General features: G+C 35.1%; 1 protein-coding gene and 1 long non-coding RNA gene across 3 annotated transcripts in view; one reads left to right on the top strand and one right to left on the bottom strand.

Annotated features, from left to right (window-relative positions):
* The first annotated feature begins 904 nt into the window (after positions 1-904).
* LOC136832632 (uncharacterized) overlaps positions 905-16,604 on the top strand; it is a 49,619-nt gene continuing 33,919 nt past the window's right edge. The window contains exon 1 of one of the 2 annotated variants that reach the window (XR_010851270.1): positions 905-1,415. This is a non-coding gene — a long non-coding RNA (uncharacterized lncRNA). The remainder of the gene's footprint in view (positions 1,416-16,604) is intronic. The other variant, XR_010851269.1, reaches the window with a different exon arrangement.
* LOC136832630 (uncharacterized) lies at positions 4,854-10,790 on the bottom strand. Its single transcript, XM_067093885.1, has 5 exons — positions 10,557-10,790; positions 7,261-7,479; positions 6,193-6,345; positions 5,795-5,980; positions 4,854-5,491 (listed from the first exon to the last, which is right to left on the bottom strand). The coding sequence occupies exons 2-5, from the start codon at positions 7,475-7,477 to the stop codon at positions 5,355-5,357; spliced, it is 693 nt and encodes a 230-aa protein (XP_066949986.1). The 5' UTR covers positions 7,478-7,479; positions 10,557-10,790; the 3' UTR covers positions 4,854-5,354.

The raw sequence follows: 16,604 nt of genomic DNA, 5'->3' as shown, positions 1-16,604 counted from the left end.
AACTTTCTCAACAATACTAGATTTGTGTCACCGGTATTTCAGGAAATATTTGAGATTAGTGAGAAAGCAATAGTCTGAATTTTAGCAGCTCATAATAACTGGAGTGATTAGAGGGTAAATTGTCCATGAATAAAGGCTTGACTTTATTTTCTCACATCTCAATCATGTTATAGCCCGTGAAACCATGGATTATTGGGATTAGCTCTCCAGTTGAAGTAAGAGCTTGATAACTTTGTCAATGAATAGAAAGTAAAGTTTCAAGAAATTGCTCGAAGTAAAAAAAAGACCCTTGAAATAGTCACCTGGTTGCCTAGGATTCCTAGCCATTGGTATGCAGTGGTGTATTTTATGTACCAAATTTATTATTTGAAATGATTTATCTATGCAGAATACTGGGTGAATGTACGGTGATGAAAAGAAGTGACGGCAGTAATGCAAACTCTCTCTCTCTCTCTCTCTCTCTCTCTCTCTCTCTCTCTCTCTCTCTCTCTCTCTCTCACGCATAAACGCATAAAACGCTATTCAAGTACAAAAATACTAGGCTTACACCTATAATTACCCGTGCAAGGCCAATATTACCTGTTTAGCGTTTGCTGTTAGTAATTCAAGGCAGCTGTAATGCAGACTCGCTTACTCTGTTACATGTATGCATAATTTGCGAAGCAAGTAAATAACGGATTCAGTATCTGAACTATATAGCCTACTGGATTATCTCCATATGCATTATACTGCAGAAAACCACGTCTTTTCCATAGAAGTGAAAATGATTAACTGCACAATGTAACAAAATTAACTCCAAATCTCAAATTTTCCAGTGGAAAGAAACGAATCGAGCTACGATCGCCAGTGGCTCCAAGCATAAGTGAATAATTTACATTTAGAGTTATGTTTTCTAGACTAAATTGTAACGCTGGGCGTTGTAGAATTTTTGACATTTTTTACGGTATGTTTTGCATAAGTATTTTGCTTTCTAACCTAAAAGATTATTTGTTTATAATTCATCACAGTTTTTGTCATGAAGCATCGCAAATAATTGTCCTTATCGTTGTTATGTTGGTGAACTGGTATTATATACTATAAACTTAGCTGCTTTCAGTAAACACGAACGACATCCGTTTAACCCATCCTTGGTCATCCTCGACAAGGATTCCTTGCGTCATTATGTCGTTTCGTCTTTAGTTACTGTTTACATAGCTCGTTAGTTTGGAAGACTATGAGTGCAGAGTAAAATATCGTTAGTCTTGAAGAAAATATTCAAGTTTAACACAACAAACCAGCCAGAGTGTCTTGGTGACTTGTGGAAGCCTAGGTCACTTAGGCCTATCAGTGACATGGAATTTTCATCAGTTCCTGCGGTTTTCTTAGTACCTGTCTCCTAGACCTAGTGCTAACAGGCGAACGTCACTTAGTCCCAGGTTAGTAAGTAATCTAATCCATTACTTTTCATTCTGAATATATTACTGTCAGTGTTGTTATTACTAGCTTTTGAAAATGCACTACAGGATACACTGTTAAGGTGCAAAACTATCAGTGTTCAGTGGAGTGGAGATCCCTTGAAATTCTTTAGTATTGAATGGTTCTGTAAAATTTTACCTTAAATGATTATTGCATTCTTGAGTTGAAAGTTTGATTTTCCCATGTTTTCATGTGTGCTTTGATCGTTTGGACCATCATGTTTGGAAAGCTGGGTTTATGGGTAAGGGAAACACAACAAATGATAAACAAGGATGGATTTAACCTAACCTAGGATGCTGGGTCCGTACCTAGCTGCGGCCTTTACCCATCCAGATCCCACCCCGCAACCTAACTCAAGTTGAGGTACTGAACTGATATATGGTTGCGACCTAACCTAACCACACCAAATCCAATGTAATGTAGGGTACCAGGGCATTTCATAGCTGAGAGGCTTTGCCCCCCGAACCCCACCTAGCTTAATCTAGGGCACGACCTCCTCATGTGGCCCACCGTAAACAAGGCTACCAGGTCATTATTACTTACATAATGCGCAATGCCACTTTAAGAACCTTTAGTACTGGAAATAATACCTTAATCATAATCAGAACTTAAGAAGTATCATGGACGTGTTAGGTATATCCATGTATGTATTTCACTCTATATTATTTCCTACCCCAAAGCCCCATCTGCCCACTGTGGTCCACATAATTGTAAGATATGAGGGGTTCCTTTATCTTTAAATTACATATTTGTTACCAAAACAAATATCAGAATATCAGAAAGGAAGAACAGTGAGTGAACAACATGGATATACAGTAGTCTGACCTAACTTAAGCACCTGGCTCTACCATGTAACTTTCTTGTTGAGGTCACCCTTTCTTTTTGTTAGGTATGGTTTTTTTTTTTTTATTGTAAGGTTAACTAAGAATTTTTGATGGAATTGAATATCATGTTGTCAGAAGCACATAAAAACTCTCAGAAAAACCATATTTAACCAGATTTGAAATTGTGTTGTTTGAAACTTGGAAACAACTTGCTTCATGACACTGGATAGGCTATGTCATATCTTCGGCTGTCTTCTCCAACAGTTTGTAGCGAAAACATCCTCCTCTCCATCACCAAACCCTTCTCCAAATCCTCCTCCCCTTTATCTTTACATTTATTCTTTTGCCTATTTGTTGGGGTGTCAGAATACGACCACCATTGTCCTGGGTGTCTTAAAGTGACTAAAAGGAGAACTGCTACCTTGCAGATAGACTTTTTTTCATGTAAGTCAGAGGCCATGCACAGTGCCAGTAAATCTAGTTAACAACTGTGAGGGCATGCCGTTGTGAAAACTTTGGTAGCTAAATCTTAAACCATTTCATAGCTTAAGGGGTGAAGAAATAGTAACAAGTAGCCTATGTGCATATAAGAATGGAATGGAATATAGAATTTCGGCCAAAGGCTAAGTGCTGCGACCTGTGAGGTCATTCAGTGCTGAAAGGGAAATCGAGAATAGAAAGGTCTGAAAGATGTGATAGGAGGAAAACCTCACAGTTGCACAAAGAAACAGTTGTTAGGAGTGGGAAGAAAGATAAGAATATAGGGAGTGCAATAAAAGGAATAAAAGGGGGTGCAGCTATGGGCCGAAGGAACACTGCAAAAACCTCAAGTAATGCTTACAGTGCCCCGTGTGAGGTACACTGATGGCACTACTCCCCTAAGGGGCATATGACTTGGAAATAACTGTATAACCCTACACACTTGCAAATGTGCAGTAACATCACGATTGGTTTATCATAGAAATGCGATTTACAGTAATAGGGAATCTTCCTTATGCTCTGTTTTTGTTTTTTCTTTTTTTGTGACTTCTTGATCGTGTACTGTGTTCATACTCCGAAACAGTTGTTCACCATGTGTACTTGCACTCGTCCTTGCCCTTCAGCAGGAGAGTAGAGGGTACCTCATGCTCTCTGTCGTGTGTGGACTTTGGGCTGTTAAGAGCTGGAGAGGGTTGGGGTTTCTCTCCTTTTGGTTATCATCTGGTATTTTTACAAGCTTTCTTTCTCCAGATGGAGAGATACGTGCCTATCTTCCCGTCCAGAACTTGAAGTACCAGGATAAGGTTGTTAATGTGCATCCCAAATGTTTGTGACTAACTGTCAGTCAAAACGCCCATGGGAGGGTTGACTTGTACTCGAGGTAAATCTCACAGAGAATCAATTATTTAAAGCTAAATCTTTGCCGTTGAACATTTAATCAATAAACTGATAATGTAGGTCTGATGCCTGTAAATATTGTCTGATTCGTTTAGGAAATACTAACGATTTGAACATTACCATCTTTCTTATATAGAAATTTATATGATATTGTAAGGAATGTGTGCCGTGTAGATTCACTGCTATACCTACTGAATCGTGATTCCCAGGCGTGTTTCACATGGGGTTGATTTTACTGATTGTGAATATTTTCATATTGGCTGAATATCCAATATATATCAAAACGATTTTTTACGACTAGAACTATTTATTTCTTTTCGCAAATGCAATATAAGTTTAAACCAATGATTTTAAAATATATAATCAATGAGAGCTCTCAATATTATAATTTATTTTATTCATTTATTATTTGATGTGCGTTCTGTTTCCAATTATTACGTTAATGATAACTTAAAATATATATATATATATATATATATATATATATATATATATATATATATATATATACTGTATATATATTACTCGTACAAAGTGTAAATATTTTATAATTTATGTGCATTTTTAATGTGCTGGTGCCGTAACCTGTGATTGTCAAGGGGTTTCACTGAAAATTTGGTGTATGTTTCTTACACGCTCATTGGTAGTAAATGAACTCATTTCTTTGTATATATGTTTATATTTCATTACATCTTTATAGGTTTAGTTTTGATTCTTATAGTTTTGTCTTACGCTGAAGTTTATTGAGGTCTGAACATTCACTGAGTAGAAAATAGTATTCAGTAAAGAATTTTAATCGGTATATACATTTTCGGTTTCAAACGTATTTTCTTTTTATGCTTTTCCACAAACTTATTTATTGTAAGTGACTCGTGTTTTACTCAGAAGTGTGGAGATTGTTTATATATATATATAAGTGATTTTGGGTCTGTTCCCTGTTTTTTTTATGTAGTTTCTTATTTTAACTTCAAACGTGCTCAACGAATACTCGTGTTTTACTCAGAAGTGTGGAGATTGTTTATATATATATATAAGTGATTTTGGGTCTGTTCCCTGGTGTTTTTATGTAGTTTCTTTTTTTAACTTCAAACGTGCTCAACGAATATATGTAAAAATACTCCCACCTTTTTGGAGCTGTTGTAACATTTTAATGTATTTTACGAAAACATTTCAATATTAGGTAAATTAAAAAGAAAGTTTAGGATACATTTTATAGTAGTTTCATAATTATAAGTGCTATTTTATAGTAGTTTCATAATTATAAGTGCTGTGTGTCACTAATTTTACTGATACTTTTCCTTAGTATCTTTTCTGACATTGTAAAACTAATTTAACCTAGTGTTAAGAACTCAAATCAAAATATGTGACATTAAGATAATTTCAGTGTTGAATAAAGCAATGCTGGCACACAGTTGATTATTAAGTCTCTATAGGGAAAATCTTTATAGTCAATAGTTTTGTGTCAAAACCTGTAATTAAGAATTAGTATCATGACTACAGCACAATTAATAGGTAAAATACAAGTATTGACTTCTCTTCACATGTAGGCTAACCATTGTTTCTCATACCTGGTTTGTTAAACATTTAAATTTTCCCTCGGAAGTCTTTACTCCGGTTCTCTTCATTGCTTTGAAATGACTTCGGTCGAGGTTTTACGATGTTAGAATGTTACACATAGTCTGGGTATTATGAAGTACATTACCAGGCGACGTGATGAGGGTTTGCCTGACACAGAGATAACAGACTTTCCGATGATGTTTGGGAAGCAGCCATCATTTGTCCCTGGGTCATCACGATCATGTTGTAAGTTTGATCTTTTCCCCACATCGTTGTTCCTGTTGAATAATGAAGATGAGTAAGACGGAGAGCTTTTGTTTCTTTTGGCACGGGGTGAGTTAGGAAACCAATTAGATCAGGATAATTCTCTTCATTAGTACAAAATTAACTGCTCCCGTATAGAAAACGGTGTCAGCCATCAAGGTGAGATGGGTAACTGACCTACCCGACTTAAACATTTACTATACGAACTTAGAAAGGACGAACGCTATTGTCTTTAGCAACAAAAAGTAGGAGATGGGCAGCCTCAAAAGCCTACAGGCTACCAAAAGCTTTCTTGATAAAGACCAAAAGACTTTTACCGTTCATTACTGTTGTGTGGATGTTCAGCATGGTCGTCATCTGCTGGTCTGTTGCTGGTCTGGCAAGACGATGTCCTGGAATAGCTTCGCAGCCACTTGCGGCGTTACTTTGTGTCATAGTGGTGTTGAGGACGAGGTAAAAGAGGCCATCTTCTCTCATGCCATAAAAGAGGGTGTTTATTTTCTCTGAAAATATCGTAAGGAAAAAAAATGCCAGTTTTATCTGGTGTTTTATTGGGTAATAACACATAGGCCTACTATGTTTTATAGAGAATGTAGTGTTATTCAGGTTTTAGTGTGTGTGTGTGTTAGTAACAAATGGCATTTCTACTTGCCATGTAAAAAGATATTCTGTGATAAATAAGTGCCCCATTTAAGTTCACCCAGAAACCTCTTACCTGTTTTGAAGATATAGGTGGCATTCGGAGTCTCCCCAATTGCAGAGCTCGTGACATTGATATTAGATAGACGACAGACCGACACTCCTTCCACTTGCTGGAGAGAAGATGCACTGCATTTGGTGCTTGTCCTGCAGGCTGCTCGACAGACACCTGTGTGTAAATGGAATGGAATATAGAATTTAGGTCAAAGGCCAAGAGCTGGGACCTATGAGGTCATTCAGCGCTGAAAGGGGAATTGAGAGTATAAAGGTTTTTAAGGTGTAACACCAGGAAAACCTTGGAGTTGCGCTATGACTCGATTATAAGGAGAGGGAGGGTGGAAAGTAAGATGGAAGCAAGAAAATATGAACGGAGGCACAGTAAAAGGAATGAAAGAGTTGCAGCTACGAGCTGAAGGGACGCTGCAGAGAATCTTAAGTAATGCCTGCAGTGCACCACGTGAAATTCACTGATGGCACTACCCCCTTACGGAGACCTGCGTGCCAAGTACAATGTAATGTCTATGGTAATTGGATACTGATGGAGGGAGACTTTTCAGGTTTCTTTGTATTATGTCTTAATTATTTATGTAGGATTATGACGTGAAACCAATTTCATCCAATTGTTCATTACTTAGAATGTCCCAGTAGTTGGACTTTAATGCCCCGAGAAATAGTCATTGTAGGCTAACTATTGAAGTAAAATCTTCGTAATTCAGAATTTCTAGCACAGCCCGAAAGTTATGAATGAGCTGGGTTTCTCATGAAAATTTATATGAATGTCAGTCAGATGAATTTAAATTAAATTATATATATATATATATATATATATATATATATATATATATATATATATATATATATATATAAATTACAAATGTATATACATATATAATTGTCCAATGTTGCTTAGCACGCACAAGTTTGGGATGTGTAAAGCAAACATTTTTAAAAACCCAGTTATGGGAATTGTTTTAATCGGTCTTTCTCATAGGTTAAAAACCTGGAGGGCCCCAGCACTCGGCCTTTGGGCTAAATTTATATACTGTACAAACCAGGAGGGTGCGATAGTTATCCTCAAACTTACAAAGCGTATCCGTAGGAAATGAGTGATAAGATTCATTCGCTGGGATGGATAAGCCATAAGCCAATATGTAGTTGTCCAGTGCGCTTGTGCTTTCCACGTAAGTGATTGCAATGGATGTGAAGTTCTTGTTTGCTGCGACGTGGCTCTGTTGCTCCGACATTGCCATGAGAACAATTATGGCCGCCACCCAGGTGTACCAACCTTCCACGAAATGCATCTCTGGAACAAGAACAGATACATTGAATTAGATGTGGGAATTGGATGTGATTACACCGTAGAGCTGTAGGATTTCCACGTTCAGTCTTTGAAGTGTGAGGCTGTATTATGCCAAAGGGTTTAGAGTGACTTCATTAGAAGCTTCATTTGAACATTTTGCTTTTTACACACCCTTTAAAAAAATTGTTAGTATATACAGTAATGATTGTATTAATGGACAATTGAGTTGATATATGAAATGGAGATATCAAAGGTAAAGTTATTTCATTAAATACCTAATAGTTAGCTTATAAGTAATTTTTTTGGCACTTTCGTACATGAAGTTATATAAGAAGCAGTTTAATTTGGAAATTATTGATAAGCAGACAGTAAAATAAATCTTGAATAGCAGTCATGGTAACAAAACCCAGAAAATCCGAATTTGGATGTTGTCCGAATTCCTTGCATATGGCTTCACACCTTCACTTTGCAAGACAATTTCAGTGTTTTTACACGTCCATTTATACCTATAGTCTCTGTTGGTGATGTTCTTTTGTTCTGTTCTTTCATGCCTTCTTTACCTCCTCTTTATCAGGCTTCTATCTTATTTCTTTCAGTGTTCTGGGTGTCTGACTTGTTAGTGTACATATTGCTTAGTCTGCCCCTTTAGAAAATTAGATGCGTGCTTAGGGCCGTAAATTCGTTACTTATTGTCTGTTTGGGAGATTATAACATATATGTTGTGCTGTATCGTTCGTCTCCTAGGTGATCCTCGGATTACACGGTAAGACACCCTACTTCTGAAAAGCTTCGTATCTTTTCGTTTTAAGGTAATTCCCTGAAGAACAGGTCTATCGATTCCCTCTTGTTGAAACCCAACCTTTATTCCTTTTTTTTTTTTTACTTTTTTCCTTAGGCCTTGGGGAGAAAAGGGCATTAGGTTCCCCATCTCATTGGTCTTTGCTTGAAAAAAATTGCCAAGACTGAAGTTGTTGAAAAGAAAATGACCAGAGAGAGAGAGGTGTCTTGGTTTATACTTGTACGTAGACATGTCGAAAGCATTTGGCTTCCATCACCTTGCTTGCATTAAAATACAGCTGCCTAAAGGTATGAAAACTTTAATCAATACTTTGATTCATAAAGCCTCTATAGTATTTACAGCATATTGTTAATCAAGTCCATTTATTAATGCCACAATTTAATCCATTGTGGTATTCACATTGGAGCAAGTAAGTGGTTATTAAGCGCGCAGAGGCAAAAAAACAACATTAGCTGAACGAGTAATAAATAACGCCACAGGGAGCAATTTAGAGGTAGTATTTTATAGTCATAGTCGCGTGTTTATTCGGGCTTGTAAAGTAAATGTGTTTATTCGGGGCTTGTAAAGTAAATGGGCCGAAATAAGTTTAAAGTGTGTTTGTATATTCTTACTGCAAAGAGTATCCATCCGTCGGTGTTTTTCGTATTCAGTTTAATCTTTTTAATCTGTTTATGTGTAATAACTTTTCTGCTTTGCACGATTAAATGATTACAATTTGACAACGGCGAATTTTGTGTTTGTTTCAGTGGTACTCATATCGTTGAAGAATACGAGACAACCGGCACCGGAAGGTATGTTAGAAATCTTTTAACAGTAGAAAAACATAAATTACCGCGTACTAAATGTACTGCGGGATATTTGCAAACCTAATGATGCCTTTATATCTTCATAATTAGCGTCTTTCGTCCCTGATAACAACATTTTTGGGTATAGAGAACAATCATATTGATCATCTGTCGGGAGATGTGTATAGTACTTACTGGTATGTCTCGAAGCAGATAAGTTTTGGGTGTGAATAACGAGTTCGTCTCCAAGTTGTTATAGTTAGGTGTTAGTGAAAAACTGACCGGGAAAAATTAGATTTCAAAAATATTTAAAGTAATTCAAGTATTACCTGAGAATTCTCAACGTTACCCGGAGATCCAATAATAATCAAAGTATTTTTCTGTACATGAGCTGAAAATATGGCTTGCAAATAGAAATTCAAGTATTATAGCACTCGAGCGAGAGTTAAACAATCTTTTGTCTTAATGGTAGCGTACAGTTTATCTGTGGCTGACATGCAACAGGGCGTCAATAAAGAGGAAAAATATGGCGTTTTAAATTTGGTTACTTTTACTGTAACCGTTAACATATTGATGACCTTCGTGAATTTTATTTTTTTTTACTTCGTCATAGTGACTACTACCACTTAACTCCCGTAAGATGGTAGTGCCGTCGGCATTATTTAAGGCACTTTGCAGCGTCCCTTCGGCCCCTAGCAGTAACCCCTTTTACTCCTTTTACTGTACCTCCATTCATATGCTCTTTCTTCCATCTTGCTGTCCAACTTCTCTTAACATTTGTTTTACAGTGCAACTTTGAGGTTTTCCTCCAGTTACACCTTTCAAATCTTTCTACTACCAATTTCCGTTCCAGCGCTGAATGACCTCATAGGTCCCAGCGCTTGGCCTTAGGCCTAAGTTCTAGATTCCATTCCATTCCATTCATGAGAAATCGTGTTTGAATTATGACCGAATTGCAACGCACATTTTGGAGGTTTTAGTCTGAATAACTATGATGATGATGATGAAGAGACCTAGTTGATTTCATAAGCACTAGCCGCAGTAATACAGTTAATGATGTCATTAGTAGTATTATGATTATCTTAACCCATGGCAGTGACAAGTTCACAATACTAGTTGCGTTTTGGTCAGTATTTGGACTGGTCGCTTATCAAAAGCCACGTACTGTCTACATAGAAGCTGATATGGGTCTATCATTCGCGTTTCTTTCATGTTCAGAATGCTGAAAATTTGGTAGCCCTTTAATATAAGGGTAAAAGGTTATAGCAGTGCCAAAATATCGTATTACGACAGTAGTGAGGAAAATAATTAATGCAATATGGGTACCTTTATCATTTTAACGGTGACGTTTGCGTTTGTTTAATATACGGAAAAATAAGTCTCAATTATCTTTGCGTTTAAAAGTATGCCGCGTTAATATATTCTTAAAACTTCAGTTATTAATTTTATAAAAAAAACTTTATAACCTATGAAAAAATAAGTGAAACTTTACGAACTCGACCGTGAAGCAGATGAATAATCGATGCGTGAAGGGCAAACCTCTTTTTTTGAGCAGTTGGTAGGACTTCTACTAGACGTGGAATGAGGCTGTGAATTGCTGGGTGGGTTTCCTTCGTTCCTGCCCCTAGAACCGCTGCGCAGCAACTGACGACCAACTTGAGTCACCAGATTAGACCCACCTTTTGTTTTCCCGGTGTTGCGATGGAGACTTGGAGGGGCAAATGATGTAGTACCGAGCGTGAAGTGAGTTCAAATTCAAAACTTTAGAAATATGAATACAATTAGTAAACATAGACAAAAAATATAAGTGGTAAAAGAGAAAATATTGGTAAAGTGATAATCGTTGAAGATGTCTGCTCTTCTTTACGACCCCGTAATCTGTTCTGTATATTTTCCACATTGTACTTATAGGGAAAAGTAAGAGTAATTACTATATACATGCAAATTCGAGTGTTCCGTTTCCTTACGTTGTTTATTTTTTCAAAGAAGAAACCGAAGGAATGACCAGCAATAACTTAACTTGATGTATGGTGGAAACATTTAGGAGAATGAAAGGAAAAGAAAATTTGCAACAGTACACACACACACACACACACACACATATATATATATATATATATATATATATATATATATATATAAATATATATGTATATATATATATATATATATATATATATATATATATATATATATATATATATATATATATATAATATATATATATATATGTATATATATATATATATGTATGTATAATAATCTCCATTTCAGACCCGTGGGCCATCAGGCAATCTCTGGTCCTTGGGTTTGAAATGTGTATAATATATATATATATATATATATATATATATATATATATATATATATATATATATATATATATATATATATATATATTATATATTATATATATATATATTATATATATACACATTTTTGGCAAGGTCTTTCCTTCATTTTCTACATGTGCTAATCATCGTGCGGCTTCCACAATCCACTGGCAAAACTTGAAATATCTAGTGTTTTTTCCAGTTTTCGAGGAGTGATAAACAAAATTGCAATATTTACTCATTCCCTCTACCCACTCCTAACAATTCTAACAATTATTTCAACATTACTTTCAGCTCTAAATGACATCACCATAGGTCTCAGCGCTTGGTCTTTGACCTAAATTTTATATCCCATTCCATTCCTTAATTGTATGTCGATCAAGCCATTAAATTTCGTTGACAGCAGACGTTGCTAATGTAAATTGTAACCTAGGGAATAAATCTTTGATTGCTCTTCATTTCAAACCAAGTTAATAGCGAAAGGAGCCATTTCACCTCCAGCTACTTTTAGGTATTGTGAACCAATGTGTTTGTGCGAACAGATAAAATCTCAGCCGTTCCAAGCTGTTATATTAAAAGAGGAGTTCTGGTCTAATTCAGTGATTGAGAGCACCTCGATAATGTGGTGTTGATTGAGCTTTTATGTTTAGTCATAATTCCCAAAGATTGCTTGTGTGATAATAATAACGCCCAAAGATTAGGTATGTGAAAACTCACGCGATTTTCTCTTCAGTTAGCTTTTTTATGTAATAATTTGGGGAAAACTGTCCGAGTAAAAATATTGGCAGCTTATTCCAGGCTTCTCATGTAATTATGGTTAGTCATCTGGTATGCAGTTATACAAGGTCAGTTTGCTTCAATTTGCAAGTCAGAGTGTGTATGTTTTATTTTTAGTTCATCGTTATATATATATATATATATATATATATATATATATATATATATATATGTATATATATATATGTATATATATATATATATATATATATATATGTATATATATATATGTATATATATATGTATATATATATGTATATATATATATATACAGTATATATATATATATATATATATATATATTTATACAGTATATATATATATATATATATATATATATATATATATATATATATATTAATAATCGTGTGTGCATATTAGTTTCACAATTTCAACAAACTTTCTGAATACGCATGTCACTCCAAGCCCAGTACATATATGAAAAACAAATGAGCTGTGTCAGGATGAGATTAACTTTAACCACCTGACAGGCAATTAGGACATAAATCAACTTACGCCCGTTCATGAATATATCTGCGGAATTTAGTTGTGTACTAGAGCTTTTTTTTTTTTTTTTTTCATTTCAATTTCGCTTTACGATCGTCTCTTGACGAAATGGCCTATATTGAACGGAAAGACGTAATTGCGGCACATTGTTGCTCTGGCAACAGACAAAATATTCGTTTTAGTTTTCATATAATTTAGTGAGAAATCCTGATGTATGTTTACTCTGCTGTGTTTGGGCGCCAGTATCTTGATGGGCCTCTTAAGGGGAAATGTTTGAACAACTAATGCCTTTCGATTAAGGCAACAGGTTAACGACAGCTTGCGTGACAGCAAACTCCCCCACCCCAAATCACCTTACCTCCCCTCCTTTGTTAATTATATTAAGGAGATTGCCTTAGACACCTGCAAGTCTTCTAAAGAAGTTCCCTATTGTCTCATCAGCTAATTTCACCCGTGGCTATAAATTAGGTATAGTTTGTATCCGATAATCATGTTCAGGCAAAGTGCAAATGGTAACATTTTTATGCTTTTAACCGGAAAGTATCCCAAACCCATCAATCTAAACGCGTAAAGCTGAGTGGCTTTTAGCCTAATGGAGTGAAATAAAATGACCAAATTATGGCTGTTGTAAGTCTATTGTTTTATCGCTATCATACTATGTGACTTCCGGATGCGAAAACACCGGGGCCATTAAAGAAATAGAACAGTGGACAATTCAGCTGTTTCATGGTTATAGTTTATTTTTTTTTTTTTTTAATTAGAGCCTAGGCCCAGGCGCGGATTAGCAGTACTTGGGGCCCGAGGCTACTTCAGGTCAGGGGACTTTTTAACAGACATGTACACATTTATCATATTTTGTTTTAGTACATGTTTCGATATGAACAGTAGTAGTTAGTGTCATGTTTCGGCAGGTTCTGCTTTTAATTTATATTGAAACGATTGATCAATTATGCTGTATCATACTGTATTAAAAAAGAGGCGATTCCATTACAAAGTTGAGCAACAGAAAAACAATGAAAATATTAGATTGAACAATTCATATATTTGATCGTATGATTTACATATGAGACGAGTATTGCCAATGTTGTAGATAAGTAGTTACAGATAATCGATGGCATCACTTACATTTTTTAATCAGCGCCTCATCGGGGGGGCCCCTCAGTACCCGGGGCCTGAGGCTGCAGCCTCATTAGCCTCAATGTAAATCCGTGCCTGCCTAGACCACGATTTAAAATTACACAGATCACCCCATTGATCGAAGAGAATCACCATGCAACTAGTGTTTGCGAGATTTCTCTCTCTCTCAGCTTGAGTGTTCAGGTCAAGTAGATTTACGCAAAAACACAACAATGCAGTCTTATATATATATATATATATTATATATATATATATATATATATATATATATATATATATATATATATATATATATATATATATATATATATATATATATATATATATATTTAAATATTGTATATAAATATATATATATATATATATATATACATATATATAAAATATATATATATATATATATATATATATATATAAAATATATATAAATATATATATATATATATATATATATATATATAAATATATATATATATATATATATATATATATATATATATATATATATATATATTTATTGTGTGTCTTTGTTTGTTTGTGTGTGTGTGTGAATGCACATTTAACAGTCGCTACGCCTGTAGCTCTATATTTTACCGTGGAGGAAGTTAAATAAAAAATAAAATGACGTCATGCAAGCGACTATAGTTTCATTTGGCCATGTTCTGTAAAAAAAACAAAATACATTCGACTGTAGGATGGCGTCACAAATTCGACTTTCGAAATTCGTCACCAGTTCGGAACGACACTGTTTCATGTCTTTCAGAAGAAGAATTGCAGAGCCCTCTTGTCCATTACTAAAGGTGGGCTCGATATTGGATCTCGATAACAGGGGTATATAACTTACTCCAGTGTCACGGAAGGGGAGAATTCTTTGTGTTTCTGTTTCCTAGGAGAAAAGAGATCAAGTTAGAGCCATTGCAGAGTTAGCTCTAAAAACAAAATGTCTACCGGACGAGTGTGGGTCCGAGAGGCTTGGCGTTCATATCACAATATAGTCATAATTTCTCAGTATGATTAAGTACAAAGACCTCAAGATATTATTATTATTATTATTATTATTATTATTATTATTATTATATGTAGCTTTACTTTAAAAGCCAAATCCTTCTCTAAAACCTCAGCAAGTGTGTTTCCTCTTTGATTGCGAGAACGCTGATAACCTATGGTCCAAGTTTACTTTTATTACACCATTTATAATTATAGTGATTCCATTGCAAATGGAAAATCTCGGTTTCTCGTAAACCGTATGGGTTACCCATACGGTATCCCCCCCCCCTTTTTTTTAGGAAGTTTGTTACTGCACAGTATTAACCCTGTATTCCCTTCTAGAATACCGGATATCTTTCAGGATACTTGCTCTCATATTTTAATCCTCCCAAGTGTCCATTCACTGCTACTGTGTCTTTGTCAAAATCCGTAAAACGTCTTCAGAGTTACTTCCAAGCCGCGTAAACTGTCTTAAGGTGCGTTTCCAGTACAGCGACTCAACTGTAGCGGCGCGATTATAGCAGTCCATTCGATTTTCAGTGCCACGACTTTGGTGGTTGTTCTTCATCAGCCTCATTGCTGATGTCATATATGTATATATATATATATATATATATATATATATATATATATATATATATATATATATATATATATATACTGTATGTATGTGTATATATATGCATATACAGTGTATATATACAGTATATATATGACAAACAATAAGACTGATGAATTAGAACAACCACAGTATATATATATATATATATATATATATATATATATATATATATATATATATATATATATATATATATATATATATATATATATATATATATATATATATATATATATATATATAGATATATATTATATATATATATATATATATATATATATATATATATATATATATATATATATGTATATATGACATCAACAATAAGACTGGTTGCGATGAATTAAAGCAACCAAAGTCGTGGTACTGAAAATCGAATAGGCTGCTGTAATCGCGTGGCAGCTGTCGTTTGAGTCGCTGCATTGGAAACGCACCTTTATTAGCCTTCTAATTCATCATAAGCATATACCCATAAGGGAGGTTTGAGTGAAGACCTTGTATTATTTACTGTATCACTCATCTGTCTACCCTGCCTGCCAAGATTTGAAGCCGCCTGCGTTACTCTAGGCTTTTCGAAAGGATTAAGGGATTTGGCTGTTTTAACAGATACTACTTCGACCATTTTTCGGAAGCGCTGGTCGCCTGCACCTTAGAGATTCAGATTTACCCAGATGCTGTATGTTCATTCCAGTTGTAGGAGTCGTCTACCTCATTCGTCGAGGTTTATCATTGATCTCAAGAATAATGAGACTTTCTCCTTCTCATACTTACGTTTTTGAGACTAAGTTTGACACGTCACACTTTTCTGTCGCTGTGAATACACATGCCAGCTCACAAGTCTGACTTTTTTCAAGGTCATCAGTGTTTTACTCGGACATATATAAATTAGTGGGTTGGTTTAAGTGACTGAAAACAGCTAGAAAAACAAGCTTAAAATGCTAATACTTACTTAAGCATCAACTCGTTTGCAGATTGAGTTAGGCTGGTAAGTAATGGTGATTGTTGTTGATTGTCGTAGATTACTTCGGTGAGGAAAGCTGGACTAATATTGTACTATAATTGGTCTCCACGTCTGTGTAACCGGCTATAAAGCGGTTCTGTAAAGTAGAAGGTTCCTGTCACGAAACCTAAAAGTGCTGGGAGTCTGAGAAATTTCTTTGGTCCTTTTATTTGACTAAGCA

The sequence above is a fragment of the Macrobrachium rosenbergii genome, chromosome 50 (assembly GCF_040412425.1).
Source record: "Macrobrachium rosenbergii isolate ZJJX-2024 chromosome 50, ASM4041242v1, whole genome shotgun sequence".
In the NCBI taxonomy this organism is placed as follows: domain Eukaryota; kingdom Metazoa; phylum Arthropoda; class Malacostraca; order Decapoda; family Palaemonidae; genus Macrobrachium; species Macrobrachium rosenbergii.
Note: the sequence above shows the minus strand (reverse complement) of the source record. Positions and strands in the feature narration are given on the sequence as shown.

What these genes read in the sequence shown, in the direction of transcription:
- LOC136832630 (XM_067093885.1), bottom strand. Translation starts at nt 7,477, where the DNA reads ATGCATTTCGTGGAAGGTTGGTACACCTGGGTGGCGGCCATAATTGTT. An exon ending in ATTTCCTACGGATACGCTTT is followed by an intron (nt 6,346 to 7,260) that starts GTAAGTTTGAGG and finishes ATTTACACACAG; the next exon opens with GTGTCTGTCGAGCAGCCTGC. An exon ending in CACCTATATCTTCAAAACAG is followed by an intron (nt 5,981 to 6,192) that starts GTAAGAGGTTTC and finishes CGATATTTTCAG; the next exon opens with AGAAAATAAACACCCTCTTT.